Source organism: Calonectris borealis, chromosome 1 (genome assembly GCF_964195595.1).
Source record: "Calonectris borealis chromosome 1, bCalBor7.hap1.2, whole genome shotgun sequence".
In the NCBI taxonomy this organism is placed as follows: Eukaryota; Metazoa; Chordata; class Aves; order Procellariiformes; family Procellariidae; genus Calonectris; species Calonectris borealis.
Window position 1 is genome coordinate 208,536,734 of NC_134312.1, and position 20,879 is coordinate 208,557,612.

The following is a 20,879-nucleotide window of genomic DNA, read 5'->3' on the forward strand; positions in this document are numbered from 1 at the left end:
TTTAACTTGGTCAGCCCTGGATTGGTCAGGAGTTGGACTAAATGATCATTGTAGGTCCCTTCCAACTGAAATAGTCTATTTTACTCTATGACTATGACCTACAATCAAAAATCTGTTTCATGTGAATTTTCCAGAATAAAAATGACATGTAGATTAGTTACTCCGATAACAGCATAGTTTCAGCTACTTGATTCTGTTACAGCTTTTTCTTTAAATCTGTGTGACCTCCGCTAGCAAAAGTTTTCTCTTCCAATAAGCAGTTAGAGGTTATATTCAAGCTACCTCGCATTGCTCTCCTTGACCATTTAAGCAGATTGAGCTTCTCTCTCCTTGAAAGGAAGGTCTGGCTTAGCAAAAATAATTTTTAAAGCACTTTCCTGAATCCTTAACTACATGATCCCAAACATGCTCAGTTGGGTGCCCCGACACTCACCGGTTCCCGCGCCTCCCCTCTCCTGGGTAAGCCACTATCTGCAGGAGAAGATGCCTGCTCCAGAGAGCTCCTACTGCAGCGAAGCAGATTTGCCAACACGGCAGGGGGTTTCCACAGCCCAACAGTCCTGCCCAACACTGCTGCCTACTACAAGGGCTCTGCTCTGCCCGTTATCTGCCGTTATTTCCCAAAACACATCACCACACAAGTCTCCTGCAGCCCTGGAGGCAAAGACTTGCTGCAGGAAAAGAAAGAACCTCCATCAGCACTGAACAAAATTAAAGGAGAGCAGAAGAACAGCCATAAATTGTGTCGGCGTTTCTCAGCAGCTCTGGGATTTCCTTCCCCTTCTTCTACAGAGGGGAAAAAACAGTTCAGCCTCTTCTCTGCCTGGTAGCTCCTAGAGCCGACCCACTCAAACAACCCACACACACGGCATGGGGAAGAGCCAGCCCAGCCTGGCAATTAAACTTCAGCAAGGTAACAATGCCTAACAAAACAAAAAACAACAGAAAAAAAAAAAGAAAATACTGCTTTGCTTTTGCAAAAAAAGCTCAAAATTAAATGTGCACAACCCCTCTTCTCCCCCCAACTCATTTTAAGTAAGAAAACCAGACAACTCGTTAAACAGCACAGGGATTAATCACTGCCTTGTACCTCTCTGCAAAAAGTCTGTTCAGACACGACTAAGAATTTGACAACCCTCAGGGCTGATCTGTTCATACGAACACCCAGGGAACCCTCAACATCAAGCTGATTTTCTCTAATTTCTTCTCCTATTCTGTATTGAATAAAAGTGATGGGAGGGTGGCCCTACCTAGAATAAAATTGTTACTCACAGACAAACAAGAAGTACTCCTCGTGACCCTTCCACTTCCAACGAGAGGGAAGAGTTTTCACACCCAAAGTATGTAATTTAACTCACTGTCATGTTTTCAGAGGCGATGTTCAGCTGAAACTGTGGGAACAGAGGAGGACCTGCCCTGTCCTTGTGTTCAAACACAGAAAAAACAGCATGGGAGGGATACTCTATGTTAAGGCTTTGGTTCAGGACATTTTCCTGAAGAAAGAATGCACTTGAGCATGTGTTTCGCTTTAATACTCCGTTTACATTCCCCCAAAATCAATGGCACTCGAGTCCATGTTCTGTTGACTGAAGAGAGACTTCAGCCCGTGCTTGAATACCTTTCTGTTGGTGTCTGATGCAATCGACTTGCGGGGCATCCAAGATAAAGAGAGTGCCGCTTCCAAGAGTGTAAAAGGAAATCGGAGTATTTTTAGGGCATCGTACTCACATACCTTTTACTGAACAACGCAGCTTTTGTAAAATTAATAGCTGGAATATTTCTCTTTGCCCACGAAGGCCACAGGGAAGTCAGCGTTAAAATCTTTGCAGACGTCTTCACAAAGAGTTAATGTTGCTGCAAAAATTTCTCAACTAAGTTTAGGAAATTCTGTGAATAAACTCAACTCATCTGGTTGCAGAGGAGGAGGCTGAAAAGATGACAGCAGCTACAAAACAGGTCTTTTTTCTAACCTGTTTGAACAGATTGTCACAGATTTTTCCCAAAGCTGAGGCTGGGACATGGTCTCTCAGAGCTGCCTCTTCTCCTGTGACGGGTGTCTCCAAGAATATCCTGATCCCACACAGCACAGAAAAAATTGAGCTCCTATTTAGACTCCTAAATTCAGAGAGAAAAGACCTGCAGCCTAAGCCCATTTGTGCATAAGTGGTGGGAATATGTAAATGAAATAGCAGTGTAGAATCCTAAATAACTCATTTGGTCTGGGCCCTTGGGACCCAAAGCCAGCAGATCTGGGGAGCGACTCTGCATTGCCTTCAGTGAGCTCTCATTTTTAAGCAACTTCTACTTTGTTTGATTTGATTCTTCATCTTGTCGCCCCAGGCAGTGTGCAAGACATCGCCCTTCTCCACTGAAAATGGAGAGCTTGCATACAGAAAAGAGGGTGTAGAATCTCTTTGCAAAAGGGTTTTTGAGCAAAACCTTTACCAAGTGGTTCTTTCACATAAGGGGGTGGTGCGTTTTGAACCAATATGTTCAAAGGTGGGTGTCTAACATCAGCTCTTAGAAACCCAGTGAGCAGTCACTGAAAGCCGCTGAGACAACCAAGTTAATGCATTTCCAAACAACGGGCAACCCCACTGACAGCTGTTACACTTCTAAAAAGCGTGGAGTGCCACACGAGCTTATTGTGGTGGACAAGACCACTCAGGACAGATGTGGCCATGCTCTTCAAATGCTTCTCACCGGCAGCTCTACCGCCTGTGCAGACGGTGCAGGACCCCACTGCACCAGGAGCAGACTCTGCCTATGGGAGACTTCCAGGGAAAGCTCCAGTGAGGCCAGCACGGAAGGATGGAAGGGGAAAGTCCACAACTGAAAGACATGTGATGGGCTGCCCCATTGCGCTCTAAAGGCAGGAGAGCCCACAGGCCATGGGGCACAGGATTACACTTTTGGGAGACCACCATGGAGAGGTAATGGTTAGAGATGGCCACTGGTGTGTCCCCGTTGCAGTGACGTGGTATGAAGAACAGCTCGGGAGACCCAAATGCACCAAGACGGTCACCCTGCCCAGGCCCCATCCACCCCTCCACATACCTTCTGCAGCTTGTCTGCCTTCTCGTAGTACCCCTCCAGCTCCTGCCGCAGCACGTGGTTCTCCTCAGAGAGCATCTCCACCATCTGCTGCGCCCGCTCCACAATGGCGAAGGCGTCGGGCGTCAGCTGCTGGCCCGGCGGCGTCGGTGTCGGCGGCTGGGCAGCGGCGGGGGCCGGCAGCGGGGGCAAGGCGCCCGGGAGCAGAGGGCCGGTGGCGGCGGTGGCCTGTGAGGACATGGGGCTGTGCTGCTGGGCCGGCGGCGGCGGGAAGGGCGGCTGGCATTGTCGGCTGCGGGGAAGCACAGGCGGGGGAGGCGTTAGACCCGCGCGCCCTCGAAACGCGCGCAGGGGCTTTCGCCTAATGACTGCACGGTTTATTAATAGGGTTATAACTGTACGGTCGTGATTCCGGTCCTTAGTCACTCCTAAATACCAACAATCGCAGCAGGGACTGGGTAAATTGTCTCCTCGCCTGCGCTTGACAGTGATGTATACATCTGGCACGAACGGATAAAGGAAGCATTGACTCGAAAATGGCATTTTTGCCTAGGTGCGCAGCTAATATTTCAGCAGCCAGGCAGCCTCTCCCTGCCCCCCCTTGCCACAAACCCCACCACTGAGAAGCGTAAGCCAGCAGGCTCGAAGGAAACACAAGGGATGCATTACTCACCCCTCGAACACCGCTCCCTGCCTGGAGCGAGACCGGCTGATCGGCCGAACTGGGAGGCGAAAGGAAGTGATGTGAGCGAAGCAGCGTCCCCGAGCGGCTTTAGCGAGCGGCAAAGGGAAGGGCTGCTGCGGAGCTGCTGGAGGCACAGCCCCGGTTCAATCACGGCGAGCCACGAACGCCATCTTCCAGCGCGAGACCTCATTGTGTCACTCCCTGACTAAAGGCATCCATCACCCACCAGGCTCATGTCGGGGAAGGATAAGAAGCGAGCTGGCAGCGGACCTGCTTGTGGGGTAAGTTTTCTGACAGCGGGCGGCTCTTTAATCCACCCGAGTCACAATTTGCAATGGCTGGAGGATAATCCAGGAGGACATCTTAGCAGTGAGGGTAACCCTGCGGCTGGTGGCCAGGTGGGACCGGAGTCCCTCACTTCTGTCCTGCATTTCAGCCCTGCGAGCTCAAGAATGGAGACTGCCCCTGTTTCAAAAGGGGGAAATTCAGGCAGGGAGCAGCTCAAAGCTTGTCGGCACCGGACCCATCTCCATCCCTGCATCCACCGCACAGGCAGCCTCGGAGCCTTGGCCAGGGCGAGCGGACCCAGGCAGAGCCTCGCTGTGCACAGGGCGAGCCCAGAAGCCAAGGTCGCGAAATTTCTACACCGCGCTTGTCTAAGAGACTTAACCCAGACCATGCGGGACATCCGTGTCAGAGCCCAGTTGGGTTTGAAAATAAGCTGGCTGTTGGACCCCACCTGAAGTCTTCAATCAAGCATCTTCTGAAAGTTGTATTTTAGGTTAACCACAAGCTATTAGGCTTGCTGTAGCTATCGTTGCCTTTATTTCTGTACCCTACACAAGGCAGGAGACCTAACGAACAGATGTATTTACCCCATTTGGCCTCAAGGATCCATGAATGCTGGTTTTTAGACAGACAATTTTGTGCTATATAAATACATAATAAATATGATTACCATTGTCTTCAGCACCTACACGGTCTCTCAAAGCAGGGTTTTCAAAAGCTCTCAGCATTGGCCCAATTCTACTGACAATAACCCGTCACTGCCTTCAACTGCAGCAGAACAAGATGAAAAGCGAAGGCAATTTTAAAGCCCTGCCCTAAAAGTGAACAGCGCTGCTCTAATAAGCTTGTCCCCACCAAGCCACACAATGCCGAGGAAAGCCAGCAATTCAGCTGTATCTTCTGTCCAAACTAGAGGGAAAGCAAATGGGGTTCAGCCCCCCGGACGCAGCGCACACACAGCCCCGCGTTCCCGTCCCAGCTCTCTCATGCTTTGCCCGATGCATCCATTCTGGCAAGGAAAGGTATTGAAATGGAGCGGAGAGCAGCGATGAGCCTGTTCCCGAACACAAGCACCTGCTAACCTGCCCACCAGCACAGACCCTAGTCCAGGATCAGTCCTTGGGAGGAAGATCCCAGCCAAGCTTCATGCAGCCGTCATCGGGAAAGCCTGTGCTGAGCTCACCCTGGCCTTGAAATGGCTTTTACCTGCACAGCATAGACTTACTCTAAGGCTGTGTCTCCCCTGGTAAATTAAACATCCACGGAGGCAGCTCTGGAGCACAGCAGTCGGGCCATTCCCCACGGGCAGCTCCCAGGGCCAGGAGGGTTTGCTCTCAGCCCCAGGCATGTTACTTCTCTGGCAGAGCTGCAGCCTAATGACTAAGGACCTAAACATCTACTGAAAGTGGATAAAACTTTCCAAAGGACAGGAAGGCAGGGAGGTGCTGTCTGACACTTTATGTACGACCAACAAAATATATAGTAATTCATAGAGTCATAGACTGATTTGGGTTGGAAGGGACCTTTAAAGATCATCTAGGCCAACCACCCTGCCATGAGCAGGGCCATCTTTCACTAGATCAGGTTGCTCCAATCCGATCTTGAACATTTCCAATGATGAGGCATCCACAACTTCTCCGGGAAACCTGTTCCAGTGTCTCACCTCTCTCATTGTAAAAAAATGTATTCCATATATCCAATCTAAACAACCGTCTTTTAGTTTAAAACTGTTGCCCCTTGTCCTATCACCACAAACGCTGGTAAAAAGTCTCTCTCTCTCTTTCTCATAAGTCCCCTTTAACTATTGAAAGGCCGCAATAAGGTCTCCCGAAGCCTTCTCTTCTCCAGGCTGAACAACTCCAACTCTCTCACCTGCCTTCATAGGAGAGGTGTTCCAGCCCTCTGACCATTTTCATGGCCCTCCTCTGGACCTGCTGGAGCAGGTCTATGTCCTTCTTATGCTGGGGACCCTAGAGCTGGACACAGTACTCCAGGTGGGGTCTCACCAGAGCAGAGTAGAGGGGAAGAATCACCTCCCTCAACCTGATGGCCACGCGTCTTTCGACGCAGCCCAGGACGCGACTGGCTTTCTGGGCTGCAAGCGCACATTGCTGGCGCATGTCCAATTTCTTGTCCGTCGGTATCTCCAAATCCTTCTCGGCAGGGCTGCTCTCAATCTATTCATCCCCCAGCCTGTACTGATATTGGGGATTGCCCCGACCCAGGTGCAGGGCCTTGCACTTGGCCTTGTTGAGGTTTGCATGGGCCCACCTCTCTAGCCTGTCAAGGTCCCTCTGGATAGCATCCCTTCCCTCAAGCAAATCAACTGCACACACAGCTTGGTGTCACCCACAAACTTGCTGAGGGTCCATTCAACCCCGCTGTCTGTGTCACTGATGAAGACATTAAATAGTATTGGTCCCAGTAACGACCCTTGAGGGACACCACTTGTTACTGGTTTCTTTGGACACAGCCATCCAGCAAAGTCCTTATCCATCTAACAGTCCATCCATCAAACCCATATTTTTCCAATTTGGAGGCAAGGATGTTGGGGGGAACCATATCAAAGGCCTTATAGAAGTCTAGCCAGATGACATTTGTAGCTCTTTCCTCTTCCACTGATGCAGTCACTCCGTTGTAGAAGGCCACTAAATTAGTCAGGCTTGATTTGCCCTTGGTGAAGCCATGTTGGTTGTCTCTAATCACCTCTCTGTCTTCCATATGTTTTGACACAGCTCCCAGGAGGAACATCGTAAAGTTTTATGTCATGGCTGGTGAAGGTTCTGCCTGTGCTGGCTCTACTCATCCATCCCTGTGCCCCCACAGCAGAAATGCAACAGCACAGAGAAATAGGAAAAAGAAAAGTGCAGCAGCTACGCAAAAACACCCCTCACCGAACGCCACACTAGCTGAGGCCAAAAACCATCCCACTCTGCCAGAGGAGAGGATGCTACCACAGCTCTTTCCTCTGTGCTGACTGCAGTGATTTGCTGTGCTGCTCGACAGCGCCTTAGCAGGACGGGCGGCATTCCAACAGGAATTTAATTCAGGATGTTACACTGCCTTGCTCTCTTGCATTTGTCATCAGAAAGGAAAGGAGTGTGCACCCCCACCCCCAAGCTGACTTTCTAGCTGGTGTGTCTGCACTGTGGCCTTCAGACAGTGCTCAGCAAAGCCCAGGGCTGCAAAAAGAAGCAGTCACGACTTCCCCTGAAATCCCCTTAAAGGGGTGGGCCCAAGGTAGCCCCAGAGCACTGGGTTAAGATGCTGCTCCCTGCTCACCTGCCTTTGGAGTTTACTGCCCCTCCAGCTTCACCACTTCTGCCTGCTGCTGGGACCTCACAGCAGGATGCCCCGGGGGGTCACACTGACCTGGGGGCTCGTTTTACCTTCCTGAGACCAAAACCACATCTCTTAGCAGTACCTGGCAATTCAAGGCCATGCGAGCCAGAGAGCCCAGCACCGAGTTGCTCAGCACATCGCAAGGACAGCCCGCCATGGGCACAGCTCTCACACCATCCCCACAGTGCCCCTTTCTTTGGTGCCCCAGTGCGTAAAACCCAACAGGGGATCCCATGCCTGTCATGGGACTGGAATATTTTTTTTTCTCGAAAATCTGAACAATAAAGAACATCATGAGCAGTGGAGCAACGGATGTCGCTTATGATGCAAAAGATGCTCCAGGAGTGTGCGCAAACACAGCCAAGCACGCAGCACCTCCTCAGAGCTGCTGACAGCCGGTCTGCACTTGCGCGTTTTACCACAGTAATTAATTGAGCTAAGTGTGAGTTTGTTTGTCTTTACCAAAATAAAGGCCACAACTGATTTTACGCAAGTAAAAGCCCGGCTGTCTGGACACAGTTATACCACTACAAAGACACAGATTTGCTACAGGTACGGCTTTTCTCACTTCTTTATGGGAATAGCTTAGAGTAATATAATTAAATTGGTCTCTGAATCTAAACCAGTGGAGATACAGCAATTTTTCTTTTTCATAATGAAATAGTACATTCTTTGGTCATAGATACACCCTTTAAATACTTGCAGGAATTCCCAACGCTGTACTTCTGGGCAATCTCAAGCTCCCACCAATTTAACGTTTTCACATGCACTTTGGTCTGTCTAGCTTTACACTACAGAGGGAGGAGAGCTCCCTGGGATCTCCATTTTCTTGAATTACAAACCACTTGTTGAGCTACTAAAGATTTACACCCTGTAGCAGCAGCAGGCATCAGAGTCTCAATAGCTGAGGCCACAGGAGAGATTCTCCAAAGTGTTTTCCAGCTTGGAAACTAAACTGGCAAAACCGACATTGCATCTCTTGAAGCACGTCTGTTCAACAGAATGAACACGTTTCTGACTTTCCTTTTATTTGCTTGATCTGTCTCAATTTAATTCTGACTAAGCCTACTGCAAAATTTCCAAGTGTATATGCAATAAAATCAACACAGCATTTCATACTAACAAATCAACATTTGTAGAAATAGGAGAGTTATAAGATCAGCTTAGCTCACATCCAACTGCTCACGTAAAGCTCCAAAGAAATGAAGCAATCAGGATTATCCTGAGCTCCTTCGGACTTAGTAAAGAACGACATTCTCAAAATGCTTCTACTGTATTTTAAATGTTGATCTTACTCTACATTAGAGCAGGTTAAAATCTTCCAGCCAAACACATTTTCATCAAAAATCGTCCTTCTTAAAAGCATGAAACTGTGGAACATTATGAGTTTTGGGTATCTCTGCAACACTGCAGCTACAGTTCTATTGAAAACATGTTTTTTGTTGACATTATTGGAGAAGTAGGGCTCCTATATACTTCTGCAATATAATGCAAATAAGAAAAAAAGAAAAAATTAAGGAAACCAGCTTTTAGCATAGGGAGCACCATGCAAGCAGTAAGCCTTTCAAGAGCTAGGATGACCAGGCTGCACTCTCTCTTTTAAGTGATGTATAGCTTGCAATATATGTAATAGCTTGCTATATATAGCTTGCAATCCAGTGTCTTCAGCAAAATACTTGACCATGGACCTCACTTTCATGAGAAACCCCTCAGCAAGGCCCCCACGCCCCCAAATTTTGGCACGGTCTTAATACACCTCTTATACTGGCACGCCTGGGAGCAAGAATGACCAACATGGAGGAATTTGGGGGCGAATTTGTACCTGGATGTAGGAATAAGAAACCCTGAAAGGACAATTAACGATGAAGTCCACTTGCTGTTGACCACCAGGAAATCGTAAATACAGAAGAGCTATTGCTCGATAAAGCAGGGCAGTATAAGTAATGAAATGAAAATGCCTGTAAATGTTCTGGAAAGGAAAGTTCACCACTGCCCTGCTACAGGTACAATGCAGCTCTCCTCTATGTAGGGATGAAGAGTGGCCAGTGGAAGAAGGACTTTGTTTCCAACATACCATGGCATTTACAGTCATAATTAAAATGCTCTCCTCTAACCTGTTTAGCTCATCTTTCTCTGAATGCTCTGCCTTCTTTGCCTCTAGGGCAGACTGGCCTACCTCATCTCTCGAAGACTCTCCCAAGGGACTTCATCTCACAACTTCACACATCTACTGTGGATGCTCCAGCTGAGTCAGTAAAGAGAAAGAGACATTTCTGGGGTGCGGATCTTTGAAGCTGCCTTAGGCTTTTACCTTACAAGGAGAGTAAAAAGTCTGTGAAAGGTGTTTATTCCTGCCCATTGACCGGGATACTAACCTCAGACCAGGGTGTCTACCTGACTTCAGCTATCATTTCTGCAGTCATGAAGCAGACTTCAAATGCTATTCTTTGTAGCTGTGAATAACACAGAGGAATCAGTGTTGTCACCGTGTGCGAAAAAGACAGGATCCAGAGAAAGTCAGTAAGCCCAGTCTGGTGCTCATTACGCAAGAAAACACAGTTATAGACCCATCATTAAATGCTGATACAGCCAGAAATGGGAGAAGACTTTCCATAGCCAAGACATAGCCCTCATGGTATCCTCTGGCTTATGGAATCTGCAGCAATTTCAGCACCTTGTAAAGGCAAAGGTTTATTTCAAAAAACATTTTGCAGACTTGGACTCTCATTTCCAGAATTCACTATTTTGTTAGTGATGTTTGTTAGTGCTGGAAAGACTCGGCCCGGCTCCTTTGGAGGCGATTACATCAAAATTTGCAGGGCAAAATTATAACCTGAAAAGACACACGCTATATTAAACATATCCTCCATAGTTAAGAGAGGGACAGGATATCATATTTCTTCATAGGGATCCACACTCAGTATAAATACTTTCTAAAGCCCAGCTGATTTTCAGCAAAGGAAGAGGTGCGTTCCACAACCCCTGCACTCCTAGAGGAATCAACCGGGATAACAACACAGAAGGATAAGGAGAAATTACATGGGCATCACCCAAGCTGTGGGAACAGCTTAATTTCTCTTCCATTTATTTTAATGAAAGGCAGATTAGACCAGAAGGAGAGGATACAAAGCTCTTCTGCAGGACTGCCAGCACCCACGTCAGCTGGAAGCGCAGCCTCTGACCCACGCTCGTGCTTGGGCTATCCTTGCAGAGAAACGCCAGCAGAAGTCAACTTGGGTGGGACGTCCTTCGGCTTGGCCACACTGCCAGCACACCCGCCTGCTGGGGTGTCTCAGGGAGTAAAAGGAGCTCCTTGTAGTCCCTTCAGTGGCCACAGACATGTGGTTGAATGAGTAAATATCAACAGGTTGTCTGAAAACAGCAGTAATGTGTGTGTGGGGTTAATACACAGATAACCGGAGAAGCCACAGACTATTCCGGCAGTTAAATATAGGCTTCTACATCCAGGCAGGGTGGAATTTTATGAAGCACATAAAAAAATGGGATATCTTTAAAAACAGCTCAGATTTATTCTTCAGTTGCATACCGTCTTTTAAAATGCATGGATTAAATCAGAATTAAAAGATGCCTGCATGACTGACTTCTGCATGTAGCCATGAATAAAGTCCCCTCAACAAGCAGTGGTGTTTCCAGTTCAAGCTTCATTTGCATTATACATGCTTTTTATTAATGGTGCAGAGAAAGAAATCATTCTGGATAAAAGACACCAGGATCTGGCAAGGGCCACTGGAAGCAATGAAGAGGATTCATTGCAGTGAGTGATCCGGATCACTGCTTAAGCAGGCCATGGAGAAACACCATGGACTTGAGCAGATCCAAGTTCATCCACCCAGGAATAAATACGGCAAGCTACAGTAAAAGGGTGGGAAATCCTATCCTGGGCTGTGACTACCCTCACATGCCTGACCGGATAACAAGCTGGATGGGGAGCTCCCGGGGTGCCAATGTCTGAAACGGCAAGTGTTAATGAGCTACGTAAATGAGGAACATTAAGTCACATTGCAGAGGTGATATTATTTCTGATTAGCCTCTGGTTCAGCTGGTACTGCAATGGTGTCCAGGTCGGCTTTCCACAGTGAAAAAAAGGGGTTTTGACAACAGTGAAATAATTATGGGGCTCCAGGCTCCATCTGTTAAATGCATTAAAGGACCGATAGCACAGGGCTCCTCACTGTATCTGACAAAGATATTGCAAAATCCCAACTGGTAACTAGAAAATACAGGCTAAAACTAAGATGCAGATCTGTGCCAGAGATGGCAATTAGCTAGTGGAACAAGTCTGTAAAGGTCGTGATGGATTCTCCAGACGGAGAGTGTTATCATCACCAGGACTGAATGTTTTGCAAACTGGAATTAATACGCGGTGTTGTGCAAAAGACTAAATTAGATTATTTCCAAGCCCTTTTACCTGCCAAGCTGCGACTCTCTGAACATGCACCTAAGGAAAGTTAGCAAAGACACCATTCAGGAATAGCTGCACATCTAGGAAAGGAAAGGATTTCTAAAGATTATTACACTTGGCCAACTTAAAGCATTCAGAAGTCGTGAGTCAGGGCTCCAAGCATCATGCAATTGGCTTAAAAATACTAATATTTTAAACCAGGAACAAATACGGGTTCCTTTTTATTTGCCTTCTGGTTTTTTGGCCTTTTAAGCTTCAGGGTTCAAGCTCTGCTCTGCAATCATGATGTCCATAAAGTAGAGGTCACTAAGTCTGATTTATATAAATGCTGAGATGACCACAGCATCATATGACTCTAGGAGGTCTTCAGGACAATACCAAGTATCTTGAGATTTACAATGAAGCTGTGAGATCTCACCACGGTGATTATAAAGGCAGCCACGTGCAAAAAAAAAAAAAGCCAAACCAAAAAAGCAAGTTTAAGCAGCAGCTGCAGTTATCCCACCTCCTTCAACAGCTCCCTGCCAGCATTTGTGGGTTTCCGACCACGTTTCCCTCATCACAGAAGGAGTGGGGGGAAGTGGGGGATTGGTGACCCTACAGGTCTTTTCCATCCCTGGTATCTGTGGGTGCTTCCTCCGGACCAATGCAGCTCTGTGCTTCTCTCCTCTCTTTTCTGGAAGGCAGAAGCCTTTTGCACAGTCCCTGTCCAGAGGATGCCAGGATGGATGGGCTGGGGAACAGATACGGCCAGGACAGAGGGAAGGAGATGCTGGGATATATGAGATTCCCATCTGACCACAGGCAAAGCTCTGTTTCTATTAGCTTCTTTCCCAGGCCCTCCCAACGAGATGAAAGCTGGAATTTCTCACCTCGCTTGCTTCTCTAACAGAAAAAACAGCCTCTCCAAATCCTACTCTTCCATTAACCTTATGAAACCTGGTAATGTCCTACCTTGACTTCTCTTAGCAAGGTCCTCCATCCCAGCCACAGAGCTGGCTGCGAGCCTCCCCAGAGCCCAGGTAAGAGGGGAAGCAGTGAGCAAGAGCAGAGGCACAGGAAGGTTTGCGCTTGGGAGCGACCCGGCAGTGTAACACAGCCCCCCGCTCTCCTCCAGCAGTGCTCAGGGGCTACCGCCCAGACAAGTCCTCTAGCAGAGATAGGGCTGATGTCCCCAGACAGGTAACCTGCCTTAACTCTCTCCATAGAGAGGAATGTTGGGGGCAGAGGCCATTTTGTGAAATTGCATTTTAATCATGCTCATTCCAGACCTGGGCAAGCCCATCCTGTGATGCAGCCCGAGATGCACGCAGGGATGCACCAGGGCACAGCTGCGGCAGACAGAGAAATGGCAAGTGATGAGCACGCTGGGATTACTGCCACTTCCTAAAGGCTTTTGTCACCCAAATCTTCCCAGGTAACAAGGCCGTAAGGGGATCCTGCAGCCCATGGGGCTAGTTATAAACTGGGATATAGCGCAGGAGAAGAAACCAAACCAGTTCATCCCAATTAAGAACAAGTCTGGGTAATGTCAACAGTGAATATTTCAGTGTGCCCAAGCAAAGTGAAAAGTTGACATTCTTGCATCGAAAAATATCACAGAAAAAAGCCGCAGATGAGGATGAAGACCACTGCTTGCCCACATCTCCTGTGCAGCCAAACGTCCCCCCAGCCGCTGGCACTGTGCAAAGCAACGGCACAAGCTACAGTCTGCAAGTGAGCAACTGTCCTGCTAGTGCTATAATTACCGCCTAAAATGTAGCCGGCAGGAACACATAGGCAGGAAACATCCCCCAAAATCCAGGCACCGTGTGAAAGGTGCTAAGAAGGACCTGAAAATCCCCACCTGCACACCAGGACCCAGAACCGCCTTAGAGAAAGCACAAGAGAGACCATACCCCTTAGACCAAACCTAGCTTTGGTGAAACACCCCCCAGCTATGCCAACCTCCTAACCTACCCCGGAAACGCATGCGGGAGTAGCCAGCAGGAATATATGCAGACCGAGAGGTATTCAGGCCCTTGCTGAGCTGCAAGAAAGACACCACCCAAGATTTTTTAGTAAGGCTGCAAACCGCAGCAGCTCTGCTCTGCCACGCTGCCAGTCCTTTGCTGCACAACACATCCCCCCTGAACCTGCCAGGATGGACATTTCTCCACCATCATGCAAAGAAAACAGCACGCCGGGGGTAGCAGGCATCCCCTCTGCAGTGTGATTTGGGGGTTAAACCATGCTGTCTTACTGGGAATGAGCAGTAATCACCATCACAAGCCAGGGGGGTTTCTCCCTACAACCACTCGGGTGATCCAGCAGTGCCTTGGGATAAGGCTGGGGGCTGGCCTGCGCTGCCGGTGTGGAAAGCTGCACTGAAATCAAGGGGTTTCTCAGCATTAACCTTGCTGATCAGGCACCTGGACAAAGTTTTGAAACTGGTCCCAAAGGGTTTCCCACTTGACACCAGTGCCATTCCCGGTTAGCTGCAGCAGTGCATGCAGCACCCAGGTCCGCTCACTTACACGGACTCAGCAGAACAGACTCTGTGGGTATTGAATCAGCATTTTCCAAGAGTAATAAAATAACCCAAACCAGCTCTTTTCTGTGGGGATGAATCTGCTTGGTGCCGGAGACATTTGTTTGCACCGCGAATGGCTGCGGCAGAGCACGGCCCCAGCTGGACCCCGTTGCCCTTAAGTTCGTGTAGCTGTTTCTTAGCGTAAACAGAGATTTTCGCTGAGCTCTTAAAAATATCGTCTTGCTCTGAAAAAATTGCACAAACTCCGCACAGTGGTAGGCTGGTAATCAAAACACATGTGTAGCTGGAGGAAGGCCAGCGGTGCTCAGCACGGGTCCTCCGCTTGTCATAACTGCCTTGCAACATTCATCAAAGCCACGCTCCAAGTTCCTCCCCGGTTTTGACATGAAACCCGTCACTTTTGCAAACACAGAAAGGCAGAGCGTTCACCCCCTGATTTCACGCCTTACGAGTTTCGGAAAGGAAGAGATGGGTCAGCTGCGCCACCTTTTCTCTGTGCCTGTGCCGTGGCAAAATAAGTACATGCAACTTAAATCGACACCAACAAAATCTCTGGGGATTTTGGGGCCAGAAAAGACCTAGGGAGGCAGCTTGCAACATGATAACCACCCACAATCACACCAGACAACACCAGCCTTCCAGATCCAGCAAAATACTGTCCGGGCAGTCAAAGAGACGGGGATGAGACAGAGAAACGCTTGTATTTAGGTACAGCAAGGAAAAGGCAGCCCTCAGCGCATGGGCTCGCCTCTGAAGGCAGCAAACCTGCCTGGGCGCTGGGCAGGACCCGCGCCGCTTGCAGGGATCAGCTCGCAATGAGTAAACGCTCCGGATTATTTTTAATGCGCTTGGAATAAACCCGCGCTCGCGGGGAGGCCCGGCACGAGGGGCCCGGTACCGTGAAAGCCCCACACGAGCTCTCTTGGGAAGATTTAAGTAGGGCGTAAGCGGCGTATATGCTTTAAACAGCCCTCTTGGAGATGCCTCCACCAGCCATCCCGTGCGGGCCCGGCCGCGGGGGTGTGATGTCCCCACCGTGTGCCTGAGGCTGAAGCTCGCAGGGGCCACGTCTACGCGAGGCCCAAGCCCTGCAGAAGCTGGCTCCTCCAGGAGGGCAGGATCAGGCCCCTCCGGCAGACCCGCCCCCCCCTTGACGGCCATTACCTGCTGACCCCGTACTCCGGGGGTGGCTGGTAGCGGACGAGGGCCACCTCCGCCCGGGCGGGCTGCGGGGCGGCGTAGGAGGCCTTGAGGACATCCTGCGCCGGCTGCTCGCCGTAGAAGAGCCCATGCTCCTGAGTCTTGCTGCCAGGGGCCGCCGCCTTGCCTTTGTAGGGGTACTCGGGCGGCGGGCCCCGCGGGTCCGTGGCCTTGCCGGGCGGCGGGGCCGCCTTGAAGCCCTTCCCGGCCCCCGGGGCCGGGGGGTGCTGCTTGGCCCCGTTCCTCTCCAGCGAGAGCTGCATGATCCTCTCGCTCAGCGAGCGGACGTGGCCCTGCTTCAGCTCCTTCAGCGCCTCGTCCTTATGCGCCTGCCCGCTGTTGGCCCTGTTCACCGTCGGCCTCCCCTCCGTCCTGGACTTCTGGCCGGAGGCGCCATAAAAGCCCGGCGGGGCGGCAGTGGCCGGCGGCTGGCCTCGGAAAAACTGAGACTGGGCCTTGGCCTCCTCGTAGGTGGGGAGCTCCTCGGTGCCGTGCGGGGGCTGCGGGGCCCGGGGCTGCTTCTCCATCGCAGCACCGTCCCCCTGGTGCTCCTGCCCCTGCGGTTCCTGCCGCCCCGACGGCTGGACCATTGGCGGCTCTTCGGGCGCGAGGTTTTCTGCGGAAGAGAGAGTGCTGGCAGTGCTGTTGGAGGGGCCGGCGCTGCCCGTCGCCTGGTGCTGTATGGCCAGCAGGTTCATGTTCTCGCTGGGGTTGCCATACCTCAGCCGCTCCTGGATCAGGCGCTGCAGGACGGTGCCGGCTGCCACCTCCTCCGCCCCTCGCATCTCTGCCTCTGGGACCCGGCGGAAGCTGGGTGGGCGCAGGGTGCAGAGGGCCTCCTCGGCTGGGCAGGGGGAGAGAGAGGCGGCCATTAGCTCTGCTGCCCGGCAGGTCCGATCCCCCCCCTTTTTCCCCTCCTACACCGCACGGCTGTGACCCCGTGCCCAGGATGCATCCCTGGGGCAGTGCCCTGCCAGGGTACCCCTGGGAGCAGAGGGAACATGGCTGGAAGCCACCAAAGGAGGCAGGGCACTGCTCCCTGCTCATCCCCCCACCCCAGCTCATCCCTAATTCTGTCTGCAGTGACCCCTAAAAACATATTCCCGGCCCCTCCCTGGCCCTCCCCTCCATAATACTCCGTGCGTCCCATACCCACAGCTCTAAACTCCCTCCTGAGTCAATGGAGGGACACGCGATGTCACAGGGAAATTCAGCCTTTTCTAAAATACGAATAGAATAGACTAGACTATTTCAGCTGGAAGGGACCTACAAGGATCATCTCGTCCAACTGCCTGACCAATTCAGGGCTGACCAGAAGTTAAAGCATAGTATTAAGGGCATTGTTCAAATGCCTCATAAACACTGACAGGCTTGGGGCACCGACCACCTCTCTAGCAAGCCTGTTCCAGTGTTTGACCACCCCCCCGGGAGATGCCTTGCACGGCTTACAGAGGCAGCCTGCATGGCAATACTAAACAAGATGCTGCGTTTTTGATGGCCAAAGTCAGGTAAGTCAAATCCCCTCCTAAGTACCCTGCCTGCCACGACAAAATAAAATGCAGAATGTGTCGCAGAAACACTGTGAAATGACACGGAAAATAAAAGGGTCCTAAAAGTGAAATTAAAGAACAATCTGTGCTCTGGCATCTTCCCCTAAAACTGCAATTTCCTTCCTGGCCAATAACACTATTTCTAAGGGAGTCAATACTAACTTTTGCAATTTTGCTGGGTGAGTACAAGGAAGCCGTTATGGTCATAGATGTAATGCCAGCATTTTAAAAAGAGCACAGACAGATCAGCTACAGAACCCTAACACAGGCTACTGAAGTAACTCAGAGGCAATGGTACCATTTTTGCACCATATACACAGTGGAGCTGGAGCTAAGTATCTAATGGCATATAACCACGTCTGGGAGGCTGGGATCCTCCCTCCTGGGAGACGTCTGTCTGAACAGTGTCTGAGCTCAGAGGGGTGCTCCTGAAAGACCCCGGTGTGGACAAACGTGAGAATAAGCCCACAGCTCTGGACAGAGTCCTCCCATGTCCCTAGGCAAGAAGAAGGTGCCATTTTGAGTTCAGTTTTTTGAGGTCATTCTTGGCACTTTCTCTTCTGTTGTTTCCAATTCTCAGAGGAGTTCGTCAGAAGTACTTACATTTGGGTTTTGGCATTTGAAAGTAGTTAGAAAGCAAACTTTCTCTTGAGGTCTGGTATTTCCCTGAGGTTTCATCAGTTACTGCACATGATGTGGGATAACTTATATACAATCCGGATGCCAGAAGGAAAGAAAAGCCTTTGACTCTTAACTACGAGAATAGGTCATTTCCACTAACATTTCTGTGGCAAAGCCTTAAAGATAATTGTGGGGCTCGAGGGGGAGAGAAGATTCCCAGGCTGTTTCACTCCACGCCTGCCCTATGAGATACACCTCTCCTGCTTTCCCTGAGACAACGTTATCTGCCTACCAGCCTGACTCGCTGGGGTTGCAGCCTGGCCACCAGCTTTCAGAGGGTCTGTCAGCTCCCCGGGTCAGTGTTTGAGCCAACAAGATGCACAAACACGCACACCTCTATCTACCTGTCTGCACAACAGTCAAGTATCCATCTATCTTATATGCCCCTGCAGCTACAGCAACTTCTTATTGCTTTATTTGTGTTATCACAGCGCACAGAAGCCTCACCATACTGGTCCTCACCATACTGAGGACGTGCAATAAAATCTCCCTAGCGTACCAGAAAGCTCACAATCCAGGTTGTTAAACTACGCCTGAGATAAGGTTGCAGAAAGTGGAAAAAGCCAACGCTACATTGTCAGGGCAGCTCTTTATCATACACCACAAGGATTTTCACCCCCGCGTGAGACATCTGTTAGCATCCTTGTATTTGGGAGATTTAGTTGCCTACTGTTGAGGTCCACAAGGGTTGACCACAGTGAGCCTTCCACAGGGCGCCTGCAGTCCTGCTCCATCGGCAAAAAGCTATGGACCTTGGTCCAGCTGTGCAGTGAAGAGCAGCCATGTCCTGAAGGACAAGCGGAAACGTTGCATCCTCCACAAGCCCAGGTGACAAATGATGGTGGGTCATAACACTCAAGTCAAAGGCAATTCCCCCTTGACTCCACCAAGGATGAAAAGCTGGCCTTCAACTCTGTATTGTAAATGGTCTAACCTGCTCAATTTATGCTTCAAGAAAAACCTGGAAGTAAATGCGGCGGGTTCGTATAGAAGTGTGGCCACCCACTTACCAGCTTTTTCTTTGGCACTGATTGCTTCAGCTGTTAGCGGAGAAACTTCATGCCTGCCAGCAAACAACTGGTGATCCTGGTAAAGAAAGCCAGTGTCTTCCAGTACCTGGACTGGGCTGGTAGGCTTGTAACAAACAGATGTGGAGCCTGCAAGAAAGAATAAAGGGATATCAGTAAATAAACCACTTGAATGACAAAATATAAAGCCATGACTTAAGACAGAAGTCCAAAATGTTTTCTTGAGCGTGGTTAGGTGCCTGAGAAGCCCTGCTGATGCCACTGAGCCAACGATCTCTGTCATCTTCACCACCCAAATAACACATTAGCTCTGAGGAACAAGAGGCAGCCACCAAGTCATGTTCCACGCACCATGGCCTTTGAGGTCCCTAGACCAGATACAAAGCAAGGCTGGCACAGCCCAGCTTGCAAGAGCTGATGGTGACAAGCTCACAAATCGAGGCCCTGGGACATGAAGCCAACAGAGTAAAAGTGAAAGAGGGAGTGGGTAAAAAGAAGGAAAGAAGGATAAGTGAGGACCCAGCCACACATTCAATAGGGCTAAAGTCTGGGAAAGGCTTTACCACTAAATTCACTCATGAATAATAGTTCAGCAATACAGAAAATTGCTGAGACATAAAATACAGCCAACGCTATCAAGGGAGAGAGTTTATAAATCACTTTGTCCAGATGTTCTTAATATGGTAAGGAGACGTTGTAGCTTGAGAGCCATGGGAATGTGTCCGGCAGACCGACTGCACAGGAGCCGCATGCCTGAACTCCGGCATCCCACAGATATCGACGGCTGGACTGGTCCCCCAGCCCCTTTCACAATCAGTGAGCAGGAACAAGCTCTCCTGGCAAGCAACAAGGCTCATCCTAAATCTGCTCTCAGGGATGGCTTTCTCCGGCTTGTTTTAACAAGCTCCTACAAAATGCATCACAGCAGTGTTAAGACAGGAATGTCATCGGCTTGACCCCACAATTCAAGACAGGAATGACATTGGCATGACCCCACAATTCAAGAAAGACACAGACAGACTGGAGAGGGTCCAAATGAGGGCCACAAAGATAATCAAAGGACTATAGAACCTGGCCTATGAGGAAAGGCTGAAGGAATTGGGTCTTTTCTCCCTGGAGAAGAGAAGGCTCAGAGGGACACCTCATCACAGTGTTCCAGTATTTAAAGGGCAGCTACAAAGAGGACAGAGGCTCTCTCTTCATGAGGTGCCACACAGAGAAGACAAGGAGCAACGGGTAAAAGTTGCACCAAGAGAGGTTTTATCTTGACATAAGAAAGAAATTTTTCACAGTGAGAACCATCATTCACTGGAACAACCTCCTCAGTGACATGGCAGAGTCTCCGTGACTGGAGGTTTTCCAGATGAGATTGGACAGGGTGCTAGATGATCTCATCTAGGCTCCCCTTCCCATCGAAGGTTGAACCAGGTGTTTTTCGAGGTCCCTTCCAACCTGGGCTGTTCTATGATTCTATGATTTTCCGCTTCCTACTTATTTTTCTGAGCACTACCTCATTTTTGTAAAGAGAAGACTCTTTGAGGTTCAAACCTTGGAGGTGAGCATCTCCTGGCCCCTGGTACCCTCGTGCAGCGCGGACACAGCAGAACTGCTCTCCATTCACACCACCCATTGCCAGACATTTTAGACTAAGGGGCGGCCATTGACCTCTAGCACCAGCCACTGCCAAGGGACGTCGTCGGGTAGGAGGTGGAGGGCTCGCAGTGGCACTGGCAGGGCGTCCATCCATCCCATGGGAGCATCCGTCCATCCCAGTGGGGCAGGAAGCCCATGAGGACAGGAACCCACAGCACCCTGCTCTACAGGAAAAAACATCGGCCACGGATGGCCTGGACTTATTAATCCTGACTGCTTGGTTTGTGCTCGGCTAACTGCATGCCCACTCAGGGAGGTTGCTTTGCTCTCCTCCTTATGTACAGGTCATCGCTAACCCCATGCCCCTGCATGGAGCAGGGCAGAAGGAGGGTAGTGGAGGGCAGGATCCGGCCCATCTTCTTTACAGGCACGAAGATACTATTTTCTTCTGTGCCCAGAGGAGAGGAAATCGGCATTTCTGCAAAATGTTAATGAATTCATC

The 20,879-nt window shown here is 49.9% G+C and overlaps 1 protein-coding gene across 1 annotated transcript in view; it reads right to left on the minus strand.

The window, feature by feature from the left end:
• The window catches only part of AMOTL1 (angiomotin like 1), a 73,152-nt gene that overhangs the window by 29,259 nt on the left and 23,014 nt on the right, over window positions 1-20,879 (minus strand). Inside the window, exons 3-5 of the mRNA XM_075140130.1 lie at window positions 18,767-18,913; window positions 15,490-16,369; window positions 3,058-3,346 (exon numbers count right to left, since the gene is read on the minus strand). Coding sequence (XP_074996231.1) covers window positions 3,058-3,346; window positions 15,490-16,369; window positions 18,767-18,913 — 1,316 coding nt within the window. The remainder of the gene's footprint in view (window positions 1-3,057; window positions 3,347-15,489; window positions 16,370-18,766; window positions 18,914-20,879) is intronic.